Source organism: Echinops telfairi, unplaced genomic scaffold, assembly GCF_000313985.2.
Source record: "Echinops telfairi isolate 266 unplaced genomic scaffold, ASM31398v2 ScPeMD7_70;HRSCAF=299, whole genome shotgun sequence".
NCBI lineage: Eukaryota > Metazoa > Chordata > Mammalia > Afrosoricida > Tenrecidae > Echinops > Echinops telfairi.
The window spans coordinates 18,652,725-18,668,324 of record NW_022103968.1 but is presented as its reverse complement, the minus strand read 5'-3'; the positions used below and the strand labels follow the sequence as shown (position 1 = coordinate 18,668,324).

Here is a 15,600-nt window from a genome sequence, read left to right as displayed (position 1 = left end):
TCTGCGTTCACTTAGTGCCTGGTGCTGCTGTGCACGGCTGTTACTGTGTAGAGCTCCACCGTGGCCATATTACGGAGCAAGTCTTCCAACGTTTGAAATCGCAGGAATCCCAAAATGGGGGTTAGGCTGTACCTAGCAGGATTTTGATGTTTTTCGTTACCCTTTCTACATCTGAGAGAGAATTTTTGAGCGTCCATAGTTCCAGTCTGATTCTAATTCGTGTATTTCCTGTTTGGCCCACTGTTTAGCTTTCATATATTAATAGTGTGATAGAATACTACATTTCTAAATATACGTTTGCCTTACATGTCTCCACTTTCAACAATTAGCTTTCATTTGGCTAAAAAAATTTTATTAACTGTTTAATATGCTGTACGCTAAAATGTTTATCAAGGAAAGTCTTCAAAGAGATTGGCAGCTTTTGAAACCACAGTAATGCCCTCCAGAACTTAACGTGTAGTAAACATCTGTTGTTTGCATGTGTCAGTTGCTATCGCGAGTATTTGAATCTGTCTTCATGGTTTCTATTCTTTTCATTACAGGGGCAGAAAGCGTTTTGTAAGTGAAGGAGATGGAGGTCGTCTAAAACCAGAGAGCTACTGAATATTCTTAACAGTCCAAGATGTTATAAAAATATATACCTGAATTATAAGAGCTGTTAGCAGTTTTTTTTTAAGCATTTGTTTTGGGTACAAGGCATATCTGAAATTTTATAAACCTACATTTAAGGGTAATTTTTAAAGAATTTTTTTAAGGGTATAAAAGATGAACAGAAAAGTAACCACTTAAGTGGAATATTCTAATAAGCTACTTTTTTAAAGTGCCATGTTTAGGACCTAATCATTCCAAGTTTTGCATTGATGTCTGACTGCCACTCCTTTCTTTCAAGGACAGTGTTTTTGTAGTGAAATCACTGGTTTATACAAAGCTTTATTTAGGGGGTAAAGTTAAGCTGCTAAAATACCCCATGTTGGCTGCTGTTGTTGAAAATACTGTGCTTTGGGAGTTTAAAAAACACACACAAAAAAGGTTATTTCTTTGTCTTAAAAGATTTTAAGGAAATGAGTTAGTCATCTTTCCAGGGGACATGTTGATTGGTCTTAAAGACTGGACAGTTCAGTAAACGGTGGCTGGAACATCTATTTTTGTACAAAACTGGAAAAGTGAACCTGGTTTTAGAAGAATGTATGACAAAATAAAACATGTGAAGCAGTGTTGATTCTTATTGAGTATATTTATTTTAGGTCTTAAAAAAACAAAAGAGCTTTGTAACTTTACACAGCAAAATTTAAATCATACAAGGATGACAATTTGCTTTTTTCTTGCTAGCATTTATATTACAAGCATAAAATGCATCTTAGAAACATTTAAATGGGGACAAATGCAGGGACCCCTACTCCCTATACACTGACCTGTTTAGCTAGAGCTTAGTGAAGTTTCAAAAATTTGTATAGTACCTATGCTAATTCTTAAGTTCTACTACTAAAATGTTAGGAAAATTATTCTCCAAAGACTCAAAAGGTTTTGCATTTAACAGCATCTAAGAAACTATCAGCTGCCAGTAAATGCTGGCATTACTCAGCCAGGTGTCAGGTCTATGCTTGCTTACATTGCTGATTAGTGATTCAGCAAAATTACCTGGAATTATGGCCAGAATCTTTATACAAGTATTAGGACTGTATCTATGATAAGTTTAGATTATCTTTTAAAATTACAATTCTAAATCTTCACATTTCCGTTAGGTTCTTTCAAGTCTGTGTTACTTTGGCTTATATTGGGCAGAGCCTTAAAATTTTTGGGGAAATGGAATGAAAGGATAAGATTTTCCGAAGAACTTTTGAAGTCACCTTATAATAAACACTTTCATGTATTTAATTTTTCAAGACCTTGATGAAGGTAGCCATATGATTTTTAAGTTTTGAAATGCAGTATAGTCAAGAATTTAGATGACCATACAGCATAGGTGAGGTTTTAATTAAAACAACTTTTAAGAAGCTCTTCAGTCATTACAAGTTAGCTCAAGATAACCTTAAACATAAGTTTAGTGAAAAACTTATTTATATACACTTTGTATTGGGTATTATAGAAACCTGAGTCTGAACACAAACACTGCATGTAGCCACTTAAACCTGAGAATATTGTCTGTAAACCTGATTAACAGTTGGCATACTGAGTAACTTGTAGTTCCAAGAACTTGACTTGGGTAAGACGCCAGATATTTTGGTTAAAAGTATTTTAATTTCTTGTATTCAATGCAAACCCAAGTATTTAAATTCCTAATAGGTCTCATCAATCTTGGGGTTTTTGGTGGCTGAATCTCATCTCTAATTCCCATCTGTCAAGAAAAACACATCTACTCCTCTTATCAGCAGGTAGGTGGGACAAGCTACCTACTGACACGGGTCTCCCTTATGGAAAGTACACTTGGCAAACATGACCCTGTGCTGGCTGCAAACATGGGGTTCTCTCTAGTGATGGCTCATTTTCTGGGTGGTCTCGCCCTTCTGGATGGGGGCAATTCCCCAGTGAAAAGTCATGCTGCTCCATATTCGCCACGGGCACTGCCTCCAAGAGGGCTGTCCCCTTCCATCAGGCTTGTCTCCTTACTCCCTTGAGGGCACAGGGTGTTATTCCTGAAGCAAGAAAAAGGCTGGTTCATCTATTGCCAACTGGCAGCACAAAGTCAAAAGGGGTTGAGAGTTGTCCCAGCATCTCAGCAAAGCACGTGTTTGAGGAGCCGGTCTTGGCTGAGGGTTTCAAAGCAGGTTTGTCTTCCCTTACGGCTTCTTGGAGCCCAGTACAAAGCATCCAACCATTATGGGATGGTGTCAGGCATGTCCTGGGCTGTATCTCCAGACTGCTGCCCCTGGCTGAACCCAGTCATGGATGGGAAGTCTTTGGACCACATGGAATTAAGCCAAAATGCAGTGAATCTTAAGGTAAACTTTTAGGCTATTTCTTACATATTGTTCAAACCTTTCTTATAAGAAATGGAATTCCTCTCAGGTTATACTATCTGGACATCAAATTGCAGGTTCTACACCTCCCTTGGCTTGGGAATTGTTCACCTGGTAGGCCAAGGTGTTTCCTATTTGCTCATCATCAGTGCAGCCAGCTTCTGGATGGATTATCTAGGGAAGCCCAGGTTTTGTTAATGAAGGTAGCAATGGCCTCCACCATTTTCCCTATTCATCTCTTGATGGTGTGTGCTGGGCGCCGCCACTTCTGGCAAGCTCCTCCGCCAGCCCAGGCATCTCAACCTCTCCTGAGGTTCCAGCAGTTGCCTGACCGGGAGACCTAAGTGGTCCGTTGGCTGAGACGCTTCCATAAAACAAGAGTTTGAGATCCAATTCCCACCAAATCTGGAGGCCGTCGCACAGCTCAATCTTGGTATTTCTGCAGTATCTATAGATTGTTGCTAGTTTTACTAATACATTTCTATTAGTATAAGATGTGGATATTCTTTCTGGTTACTATGAAACAGGCAGGGATGTGGTGGAAGTACTAGGTCATCATTCAGTGGGTTATTTGCTGCTTTTCCTTTTCTGCCAATTCTTGTTGGTGAACCATATCCTGGGCTGCTTGCTGCATTTTCTCCAGTTTTTCCAGAGTCAGAGATTTTAAGGGTAAAAGTTTGGGCTTACATAGCACCATTGTGGTTATATCTTCCACAGACAGCTGCCCTAAGTTTAATAAAAAATAAGAATTAATTCATCAAGAAAGAATCCAGTGGTTTTGATTTGTAGCTAGAATGAACATCTCAAAACTTGATCCATTTATCAATGAAACTTTTGTTCTTAAACTGAGTTTAGTTGTGGAACTGGAAGCACAATTAGCTTTTAAGAAATGATATTTCTTGATGTTGGGGCAGTGGGTAAGAAAGTTTAAGGAAAACATAACTTCCTACCCAAGAATAGGTCCCTAGATGGTGTGAACAGTTTCCTTGACTCCTACTATAAAGGCTGTGATTTCAGCCTACCCAGAGGTACCAAGGAGGAAAGGTATGGTGAACTGCTATTAATATTACAACCAACAAAATTCAGTGGACTAGATCTATTACACATGGGGTCACCATGACTGAAAAGTTTGGCGGGCTTTTTCTAAACCCAAGGTACCATGAGATAAACAACTTATCTGGTCAAATGTCTACTTTGAAATAAAATTAGGTAGCATTGCATAGTGTACAAAAGTACTTATGCAGAAAAATGTGTTAGTTTAACAAGTATTTAAATTACACAATATTAACCTTAAAATTTCAGTTTTCCTTATACTATTGTTTAATTTAGGTTTCTTTTCCCTCACTTCCAGACCTTATTAAATACTGTGGTAAATCTCATTACGCATAGTTCTCATTAAAACATTTCAAATTTCAGTTTTGCGTGTGGTACATACTTTTTAAGGATTAAAAAAAGTTTTGGTCATTTTATTGGACTTTTTATCTAGTAAAATTGCTTTTTGTAAGGCAATTTTCCTTTTAAAAAGGAAATGTCTCCCTTTAAAATCTACTCAGGAAAGAAGTGTGGTAAAAAGTAGATAGGAAATAAGGTGCAGAGAACAAAATGGTTCGCTACTCCGCTAATTATGGGATACTCTATCCTATGACCTAGTATATGTGATGTATGACCTTGTTTTGGAAGCACTTCCCGGAACATTGACTTCATTTCTGCCATATCTTAATTGTAAACTTCTTCCTGAAATGATGAGAAATCAGTGATTAATATCCAAGAACAAATTCCCAAAGCGTCTATGGCCCATACTATTTTCATTAGGCCCATACTATTTTCATTATAAAGAATCCCTACAGAAAACCACCCTTTCCTTGCATAATGTCCCCACTAATTTCCTGTGGGTCTTTTCCCTGAAGCAAAGTTAACATGGTGCATGTGGGCATGTTTCCTTCTGTTGTCCCCGGGGTTGCTGTGTCAGAACACACTTGAGGGCACCCACAACAGCAGAGCTCCTTGCAACTGTCCTTAGTTGGGAGGTTAGATATTGTAAACCCCTCCCCCTGCACCCCCACCCCACATCCCCATGCCACATAATCGCAGAACTAGTTTTCGAAGAAATAACAGCTGAGGAAAAAGTGAGCGCCTATGTGCAACATCTTGGGTCACTGTCCGCATCTCCCCTGGACAATGGGCGAGGTAACATGACTGCCATTTGGAGGCTGGGGTGAGGCAGCTAGTAAAAGAAAGGAAGAGCCTGCCTCGTAGTCCCTCAGCGCAGCACCAAGCAGCTGGGGTCTACTCTGAATCCCTTTATGACAAATTTCCCAAGGATCAGTTCCAGCTCCATGGCTGCAGTCTGAAAGGAGTTAGCACAAATGGGTCGAGTTTGCCCAGCACTCCAAGGAGGCAGGGTTCCAGCTGTTTCCCTCATTAGAAAGAGACGGCATGGCAGAATGCCAGCATACACCCTTACAAAAGTACTTTATGACGATTCCAGCACACACATCATCTCTGACCGATGCCATTTGCTCCAAAAGCTACATTGCAGATTGCTGCTGCGCTCTGTTTAAGGTACTCTGCACTATTTGTAACACGATCCCTTTCCAAACTCTGATGTGCGTCCAGACAGTCCCACCCATTTTGTGATATTTCACCACACTGATGCGAGCTCACCATGCCTCTTTCATAACACCACCACAGGAGAAATATTTATAAAGTGGTGATGCTGGCGCGGTGCCTGTCTTTACCACCCACTGTCAGTTAGTTACAATCAAGTGGGGGCGTTTCTCGTCTTCCTTTTTCCGAGCACTCCTTGACATTCCGAATCAAAGCTTCTTATTCTTTATCTACCAGCCCCTTGCCCCTCTTGTTCAAATTCCTATTCTGTGAAGTCTACCATAAATAAGTTTTAGAGGACCCCGTATCTACTCTGCAGAACCTTGCCATCAAACATTGGCTGTACACTACTCCATCTGGGAGTGAAGATGAAGCGGGGAATGGACCAGAAATAAACCAACTTCTTACTGAATGGAATCTGAGATAACAGTTTCCTTAGAATGCACGGCAGCTCCTCCTATCTCATTCTGTCCTCTGTCCCTGTGCCTAGTCATTGCCTTTTTCTCCTTCCCTCCCTTGGTTCCCCTAAAGGCTAATACCGCTGCAGACCCTAACGAATAGCTATGTATTGGGCTACTAGCTGCACGGCCAGCTATTGGAAACCAACCTCTGGGAGAACCACGCGCTTTCTACCCGCTTAGAGAATTAGTCTCAGGAATCCACAGGAGCAATTCTACTTGATGGCTTGTGTGTGAGTTGTCTTTTTTGAATTAGTTTTTGAATTATTTAGTGTAAGAAGCCCTAATGACACTGCTGGGTAAGCCCTGGACTGCTAATGGGAAGGTGCTCCCAGGGAGAAAGAGAAGACTGTGTTCCTGTAAAGATGTACAGTCTCAGAAATCCCCTATCGGGTTACTATGAGATGGAATTTATTCAATGGCATGCTGGCTTGGGTTTTGCTTTTAGGGTAAATCTGACATGCCACGGAGAGAGGATACCTATTATAGATGTTGGTAAATATGGATGAAATGGATTTGAGCTAAGAACTTCCATACAGACAAGGGGGCTTTAAAACGTGCGTGGAATTGAAGTCCCTTTCTCATCACTAAAATGCTAAAATGGTCGGCAAATAATTAAATTTTAACTATTTTATAGAGTAAGAACTTCAGCTATGTACTATGTGACCATTATCCTTTGCTTTCTCATTCATCTGTATTTCTTTCACATCCCAAAGCTGGCCTGGGGAAAACAATGAAACTTGGTGCTCTCCCAAACCTCAGCTCTCAGTTGGACTGAGCTGCCATTGTTACTGGATAGGGTGTGAGCCAAAGGTCTGGGAGGGAGGGGCTGGGCCCGTGTGGGGAAGATCTGTGGCATCCCTGGCCTAGGTGAACTGTCACTGTTCTTGCGTTGGTTCTTGTTCCTAGGCCCCCTTGGGCGTCAGCAGGAGAAAACAGGAAGGGAAGGGCTAAAACAAGCACGGTGGTGGCTGGAGGGCGAGTACTGGAAAGGCTACAACATTGTTTTGGTTAATTAGCTGCCCTGGAAGTCCAGAGCGGGAAGGAGCATTTACTTCCTTCTCCCTGGCGGCCTGCCGGTAGCCAAACATGGGAGCTTTGTCTGGTGGCTGTTCCTGAGAGTACTTATTTACTGGTCAGGCAGGCAGATGTATGTAACAACAGGGACAGATGGGGGCGAAGAGCATATAATAGCAATGGCTGAAACTTATGTGGATTATACACTTATCAGGGGGAAAATTAACTTACTACTAGAGTTCTAGTTTTCATGTTTACAGATGTTAGATACCGAGAGGAGGAGTATGGGTAGTGCAGTGGTGAAGCGCTGGACTGCTAACCAAAAGGTTTAGTCACCAGCTGCTCTGAGGGAGAAATGTGGCCGTCTGCTTTTGTAAGCCATGTAAACACTATGGGCAATAGTACAGTCTTACAGGGTCACTGTGAATCAAAAGCAACTTAAGGCAATGCACTTTTGTTTAAGCTGTCTTGACTACTTGGGAAGGAAATGAGAAGAATTTTAAGTTTTCAATTTCTTAGATTTTATGTTAAAAAAATGTAGTGAGCTATCATTAAGAAAAAAAATTAAATAACTAAAAGACTTTATATTAGGTTTTCTTTCAATTGGGTTGTTGGCAGAAACTCGAGCAGCTTCCTGACTTGCAAATGCACTAGTTACCAAATAATGAATTCTTAGGCTTTTCTCATCATAGTTTCTACCATTTACCTTTAGTCTTTTGTTTGTCATGTAAGAGATTTTAACATCCAAGTGCATTTCATCCCAGTGAGATACTATGTGGGTGAGAGAATCCTTTCCTTGGTAAAGTCTAAGAAGATGATTTTGAACGGGATATGGATGAGCCTGGAAGGCACTGGACTCGGTGAAAAAGTCAACCATAAAAACATGTATGACATCATTGTAAGGCGGCAGAAAAGGTTTTCATACTAAAAGAAGCATTCTTTGATGGTTAACAGTGTGGGGAGGAGAAGGGAGGGTAAATCACTAACTAGAAGGTAGACATCTATTAACTTGGATAAAGGGGAAGGACACATAAATGAATGTACTAGGTTTCAAACCCTAGAGTAGGGCTTAATAAATAACAATGGGCAATGATTATATATAAACACAAATTACAAAATAAAAGCAACTTAAATTATAATTTTTATTCTCTTGGGAACGGTCAGAACTTTCATGCCTATAAATGAAGGCCAACCTAGGGAGAAAAAAAGATGGGGGAGTGTTATGAGAAATGATAACCCACATTAAGCCTTGTTTACAAGGCCGGTTTTCTTGGGGAAATTCAATGTTAGTAAGGATTACCTATGGCAATTTAGGATCTAGAAACAGATCATTCTTTTTTTGGAAGTAGTAGTATAAGCATATCATTCATATATCATAAAATTTGATCATTCAGTCATATTGAGAAGATTTGTGCAATCATTACCATGATCAATTCTAGAAAATTTTCTTCTCATACTCATTGCTGGTAGCTCTCCCCCCACCCCCCACCCCCATGCCCTTTAGTAATTATTTATCCAGTTACTGTAGATTTACCTAGTCTGGGTTTCACCTACAGAAAAACAGACAAAAACAAGAGACCAAAAAAACCTCAACAATGACAAAATAAAGCAGAGAAAAACCCCAATGGAAAAACAGAAAATATTTTAAAAATGAAGTAACTTTAAAATCAATCAAAAGGGAAAACAAATGATAAGGTGTTACATTTTAACCTAACTACATCTGTCATAATCAACTTTACAGCGCGCTCTGTCCACAGCAAGGCTAATCACATCCCTGGACTCTGGTCAGGGTGGGTTCACTGGAGACCAAGCTCTGTGAAGACCTGCCACGCATTCTGGGCTCCACTCTCATCCACAGCCGCCCGCCGACTGAGTGCTCGAATCGAAGCTCCGATACTGCTCCTTCCTTCGGACCTGATTCTATCACGATCTTTGGATCACACAGACTGGTGTTTTTCTTCCATGTGGACTTACAACACCTCACTTAAATGCTGCGTGTTTGAAGACAAGTATTTAAGACACCAGATGCTATTCTTTCTGATAGCCAGGCACCAAGGCGGATCACTGCACCATGCTCGCATGCATACTCTTTGGCAGTTTCTGGGCATCATCCAACACATGCCAATCTTGGTTTAAACACTGCTAGCTTATATCATAATTGCCTGTGGCAGTCCACAGTCCTCTCGATATTCTTCCAGCATCATAATTCAAATGCATCAATTTTTTTTCAGTCTTATTCAATGTCCAACTTTCAGATGTATTACGAGGCAATTGAAAATACCATAGCTTGGGTGAGGTGCACCTTAGTCCTCAAAGTAACATCCTTGCTTTTCCACACTTTTTATTAAGGTCTTAGGCAGCAGATTACCCAACGCATTGTATTTTTTGACCCCATGACTGCTGCTTCCATGGACACTGATTGTGGAGCCACGGCCTATGTATTAAGTATTAAGGAACACACATTCAGTGTTTTAAAATAGCTGATTTTGAAATTAGTAAAGGTTAACATTCCTTTTGAATGAGCCCTGGCGGCGGACCTAATGGTTATGAGTTGGGCTGTGAGTTCGTTTATTGTGCCAACCTGGCCGATAAACACATGTGGGGTTAATTGAAGGGTGGAGGGATAAATGGCTTAGTGAGTCTCTCTCACCTTTCTAGTTCTCTGGTCTCTTGCTTTCTGATGGTCGGACCAGGGTGAAGCTGCCTTGGCCAGTTCCCTGCTTTAGCTAGCGGGGCTCAGTTCCTGCAGGATGTCCCTGAGAAGCCACATGGACCTGCGCTGGTGCAGCCCTGGGTGCTGGAGCAGCCGTGTGGAGACCCCTGCCAGTGCTGAGATGCTTACACATTCACTGACTCGGCTTTCTTCCTGCAGTCGGCATCATTGCATGTGTTTTGTGAGATGGAGTAGGACTTTGTGGATTGGTGTTGGACATATGGGTCAATGTTGGACTTGTGGGCTTGGGCAGCACTGGGTTGGGATGTTTTCTTGATGCACACTTAACCTTTATACAAAACTCTCTTATTCATGAGTTCCTGTGGATTTGTTTCTCTCAAGCACCCAGACTATCACACGCATTTAGTTCTACCCTGTCCTATAGAGTGGCTAAGCGTCGGGATGGACTCGATGGCAGTGAGTTTGGTTTAGTTTGCCCATTTCTTCTGAACGAAAGTTACTGAGAAGACCTCGAGGATTTTTTTCACCCTGATCTATTTCAGGTTTATACTGTAAATTGGGTACGGGTTTGTACTCTGGCTGTACTATACTAACTAAATGTGATTGAATAGATTTCTTAACCCATCAGAGCTCAGGTTTTCTCATAAAAAACAAGTTCAGCATCTGTCTTGGGTTGCCAGGTTCAAGTGAAAAAAAAAATGGATGTAAAAGTGCTTAGAAATACAGCATGACATGACTAATTTTATTTTTCATTGTCTAATTTTACAGTCCTATCATCAAGGAGTCTCATTACCACTAGGGTAACTTCCAACTCTAAAAGTCCTCTGAACCTGTAAGACAGCACAATCTGTTTAAAGGTGTTTTCTTTGACACACTGTTTTCACTTCTACTTTTAAAGCTGCATGTGATGCTGAATGATTTTCTTCAATATGTTTTTAAAAAATATAGTAATACAGAAAACCCATTTCAGAATGTAATTCAAGGTTATGAAATATAAAAAAGCTTTTAAAGGCAAAACAAAGAATAAAAGCCTTTAAAGTGAAAATCAAGGAACTAGAAAGGAAGGTCGGTGTACATAAGAACTCGTCTTGATTTTTTGATGGTGACAAGTGAATCGGTGCCTAAGCTAAAGAAGTAAATACACACGAAATAGTGCAAAATAAGAGCATTTCACAAGCACTTTCTCAACCAAAGTACAATCGCCTTTCACAGAAGAAACACAGGGGTCTTAAACTGGTGGCAATTGGTTCTACGCACTTGCATGCTTTGGTTGGTTTATTAGATGCTTAAAAAATATTTGAACCAATATATAAAAATCAGATTTCACATAAAAATTTCAGTTCCCTCTTGAGAAATCCGGTGACATCATGTTCCCACATGGTAAAGTTTGATGATGGCTGGGAAGTGCGGTTGCAGTTCAAGGAGCACATGCTCTGGAGTTCTCGGTTCCCACTGGTGCTGACGGTTCCCCGTTTACCTTAACTGCCCGACTGCCACGGATACTGAACTCTGCAACACCAGGAAGATACACTCATGGTAGCCATCTGAGTACTGTATGTCAAATAGTCTTACTTTATCACTAGTGGACACTGAGATGCAAAAATACCATCTCTGAGAATTGAACGAGGTACCAGGAACAATTCAGTTTAGGTCAAAAACATTAAGGGTTATTTTCCTTTTGTGAATATTTTATTAAATGATTTCCTTTTAAGTAAGGCCAAGCAATCTAATGCAGAGTTGAAGTAGCGGGGCAGGAATGGTCAAAATGGTTTCTAAAAAGCCAACTTTTGCTTTATCTAAGACTTGTTGCTGATAGATGTATTTTTAAAAGTCTATTACATTTCTGAATGTAAACTAGCATGAGAAAAAGAGAGGAAGTCCAGTAAGAAGTGTCACTTAACAGACACAAAGTAGACACACAGGCAGCCCTCAGGTTATGAAAGAGATCAGTTCCTAAAGGGGGTCTTTTAAGTTGAATTTGTAAGTAAGTTGCAACAAGTGCATGCGACTCTTGTTTAGCTTTAGTGCAAGAAAAGGCTAAAGTCTTTCCAGTAATTTAAAAGTTGCACATGCACCAAGTGAAGGCGATTGTGATAAAGAATTTGTCTTTCCAAAGTGGGGCAACTTTATGTAACATTAATGAACAAGTATCACTTATTCTCACTCAGGCAACTGTCCCCATGCTAGCAGAGTGCTTAATTTGGATTACCAACATTCATCTGCAGATGCTAAGTAACATAATATGTGAAGTAGTTGGAAAGTACAGTAGATCCCATTCTGTTTTACTATTTGGCATCTGTTGGCAGAAAAATGTTGCAACATGTTCAATTTGGGTAATTAATTCAGACTCATGCAAATACAATGTGCAGTGTCTAGCTTCTAAAATGTGCCTAGGATTAAGAACAGGAACTGTTCTTAGTTGAATTTGGATGATGCCATTGGTTCTTGATGTTGTTAGCTAAAGTTTATTACATAAACTGGAATTCATTCTTGCTCAACAATCTTTAGAAGTTCTGAAGGTCCATTTAATTGACAGGGAGGCTGAGGAAACTGTCCAAGGTCCCATATTGCGAGTGGCCTGACTTTAACAGGTTCAAAACTTGTCTTACTTGAATTTGGATCCAAATCTGCTTCCTTGTCCCAAGTGAGCTGATTTCATTCTACACAAAACCCGTAGCTGAGGTACTGCATTACTTGCAGTATTCTGGCCCTCTAGACTAGTGGTTCTCAACCTGTGGGTCGCGACCCCTTTGGGGGTTGTCGAATGACCCTTTCATAGGAATTGCCTAATACATCCAACACAGCAGATATTTACATTACGATTCATAACTAGCAAAATTACAGTTATGAGGTAGCAATGAAAATAACTTCATGGTTGGGGTCACCACAACATGAGGACCTGTATCAAAGGGTCGCCGCATTAGCAAGGTTGAGAACCACTGCTCTAGACCATCCCCACCCCCTTTTCATTTGCCTTTAATGTCCAAATATAAGTCTAGGATTGGAATAGTACTTGAACATGGTACTCTGGAGTTTTCTTCTCGTGATCCCAAGCACTTCTTGAGCCACTGGACAGGGGATGTTTCTAATATGTTAAAAGTTAATCTTGATTTTGCAATTTTTAATAGGCTCTGCTTTATGCTACTACAAAGCTATCACAGAAACACCAGGACCAATTAAGACTTGCAAGAGAATTTCATGGAGAAAAAATAACATTGCTTCAATTGGAATGTGGCCAGAGAGCCAGTAGTTGCCTAGGAATCTGCTTTGATAACATCAAGATTCATCTCTACTTGAATTGCAAGGCCCACACATCTCTCAACAACAGTCTGCAGAGTGCCAGAGGTTGGAAACTCATCAAACTAAGTTGACATCAGCACAGCGTGCGTTGCGTCAGTTCCAAGGGGAGGCCAAGTGGCAGCAGCACTTTATTAAAGGGACATGGTCTATGCTGCCAGCCCAAGGAACAAATCATAATCTACATTGCAGGAATAAATGCTGAACTTTTTTTGTGTGTGTGCATGGGTCACGCTATAGAGGCACATGTGTTGAGAAGTGGGGTGACTTCTCAACTGCTCAATTTTAACTAGTACCTCACAGCATCATGGGTCCATGTAGTTGGTTTAATCATGATTGGAAAAATAGATTGTAAAGCATTCTTGCCAAATATATTAAACTGAGTCTTAAAAGCTTCTAGATCCCCTTCTTGTCTATAACATATAAAGAAAAAAGGGGACACCATGATAAATCTAGCACATGGCATTCAGAAAGACCTGTAGCTTGAACTGTTCAAAATGTCATTGCCACAAGGGGAAAGATTGGGGAACTGTTCTAGATAAAAGCTGTTAATTATGCCCACATATGATATGTAAGTCTGGACATGACCCTGATTTGGGAATGGGTGGAGTGTAAAAGATATTCTTGGGTCAAACAGGAAATTGTGTACATGGACAAGATTTTTAATTTTACTAAATTGTTTATTTCCTTAAATTACTTAGTTTTATTATGGATATGATGCATTTTCTAGAATATCCTGCTTTTTAGGAAATTTAGCAGAAACAATTTCGAACATGTTGGAAAACTTAGGGGAGTGTTTTTAACAATAGATATTGACAATCTATTTCTAGATGGAACAATAATAATGAAGTACATGTGGGAGGGATATAAGAATGGCAAATGTTAACAATTGTCCACCCTAGAGGAAAAGTGCATGCCTGTTCACTGTATTTTCTCAAGTTTTAAAAGTGTACGAACAGTTGCACAGTAGACAATGTGGTGGAGAACCATATCAGAAAAGCTTCAGAGGTGTAGCCAAAGAAAAGATAAAAGATTATGACAAAATGAAACTCTATAAAACTTGGCTGACAGTACCCAGGGCAGGCAGAGACCCAATACATTGAACCCTTCAGAAAGTCTTTACCAAAATAATAGCAACCTATGTAGGGTGAAATGATAGGCAGATAGATGACACAAACCATTCTATTCACCAAGTAAACATGGTAGTAAAGCTAAGAACATAAATGCTGTTATAGAAAAGTTATATTTACGTGATTAAAAAAACCCAAACCAAACTTAACTCCCTATCAAGTCAATTCTGACCCAGCGACCCTGTGTCTGACAAGGGAGAACCACTCCTGTGGTTTCTGAAGCTGTAAACCTTTACAGGAGCAACAAGTTTCATTTTTCTGCCACAGGAGACGTGCAGTCTAATGCATAACCCACTTTGCCAAGGCTAGGCTAGCTCAGCAGCAATTAGTTCCTGCTGGAGAGGATCTGGAAGCGGCTCCAAAGGCAACTAGGGCATTAGCACTGAATCAGATAGGCTTGGTAGTACAACAGCCTTCGGTGATTAACCAAGGGTAGTCTATTTTGGCTGGATCGTAGGTATATAGGACATCAGAGAAACTGAAATAGTTTGCATTGTCGCCGTTGACTGGGAATAAACAATTTTCAATTTACCTTACAGTTCACTAGTCGAATCCGCGCCCAACTTTAGCAGCCAACTGTGTATTATCAAAATGACAGGGCTTGGACAGAAGCCAGAAAGAACTACATGAGATAATGCATGACTTTTCTAAAGAGCCATATGAGAGAAACACGATCTACGGTATATTTTCTAAACTAGTATTCAAAAACTACAGTCTCGGAAAACCATGGGCGCAGTTCTACCCCGTCTTACAGGGTCGTCGTGAGTCAGAATGCCTCGTTGGCAATGAGTTTGGTTTTGAGGGATGGAAAATGATTTCAAGTTTCAGAATTCTTCCAAAGACGTAATAGAAACTTGTCAGAGTCTACATTTTGTTTGGTTTTAGGGCTCCATCCGGCCAGGCCTGGTTCGGGTTGAGTTCGGCCCGATGGTCCAGCGGCCTCATCTCAGAGAGTCTCAGGAGAGCCAAGCAATAGAGGGCCACCGCCCGGTCAATCGGAAAGAAAATCTTTTGGCGGAATCAGCCCGGAGCCTTACTTTCCTTCTCGGGCCTGTCCGCTCCCCTCTCAGGCACGCGGACTCGGCTCGTCCAGCGGGCTAAGGCCAGGGGCACTCACCTTTATTCGCCACCCGAGTTGATAAGGGGAGCCCCCGAGGGGCGGGAAGCACACCTCTATTCCCACCCTTCCGCTGTGACCCCGTTTGGACGTGCCAAAGGCGACTTCCGGGTAGGACAGAGCTTTTCGGGGCCCTCAACACTTGTACACCCGGGGACATGACCAGAAATCTCTGCCCAAAAAAGCGCCAGCTAACTCGCACCCTCCTGATCCCCCTTCGTGGCCAGGTGGTCTTAACTACCTAATTTGTTCAAAACGGGACGTCAAATCAGCTCTGGTCCTTGAGGCCTACTTACAGAGGGGATCTCTTCCCACAAGGCTCAGCTGTTGCCCTGAGCAGTGG

The 15,600-nt window shown here is 41.0% G+C and overlaps 2 protein-coding genes across 5 annotated transcripts in view; one reads left to right on the top strand and one right to left on the bottom strand.

Moving 5' to 3' along the window:
- PDCD4 (programmed cell death 4) overlaps positions 1–1,217 on the top strand; it is a 24,893-nt gene extending 23,676 nt beyond the window's left edge. For both annotated transcript variants that reach the window (XM_004700930.2, XM_004700929.2), the window contains exon 12: positions 543–1,217. In XM_004700930.2, the coding sequence (XP_004700987.1) occupies positions 543–603 (61 nt within the window). In that variant the 3' untranslated portion in view covers positions 604–1,217. The remainder of the gene's footprint in view (positions 1–542) is intronic.
- Positions 1,216–15,600, bottom strand: BBIP1 (BBSome interacting protein 1). 3 transcript variants are annotated; one of them, XM_045291256.1, is made up of 3 exons: positions 15,554–15,600; positions 4,625–4,691; positions 1,216–3,683 (listed from the first exon to the last, which is right to left on the bottom strand). In XM_045291256.1, exons 2-3 carry the CDS (start codon positions 4,668–4,670, stop codon positions 3,517–3,519), a joined length of 213 nt encoding a protein of 70 aa, XP_045147191.1. In that variant the 5' UTR covers positions 4,671–4,691; positions 15,554–15,600; the 3' UTR covers positions 1,216–3,516. The 3 variants fall into 3 exon arrangements, with proteins under 3 accessions (XP_045147191.1, XP_045147192.1, XP_004700985.1); XM_045291257.1 differs by lacking the exon at positions 15,554–15,600 and adding an exon at positions 15,499–15,517; XM_004700928.2 differs by lacking the exon at positions 15,554–15,600 and adding an exon at positions 15,258–15,323.

Bases quoted from the DNA above. Each gene is read 5' to 3' on its own strand.
- BBIP1 (XM_045291256.1), bottom strand. From the start codon at position 4,670: ATGGCAGAAATGAAGTCAATGTTCCGGGAAGTGCTTCCAAAACAAG. The intron at 3,684-4,624 runs GTCATACATCAC...TATTAAACTTAG, and splicing joins GGAAGTGCTTCCAAAACAAG to GGCAGCTGTCTGTGGAAGAT.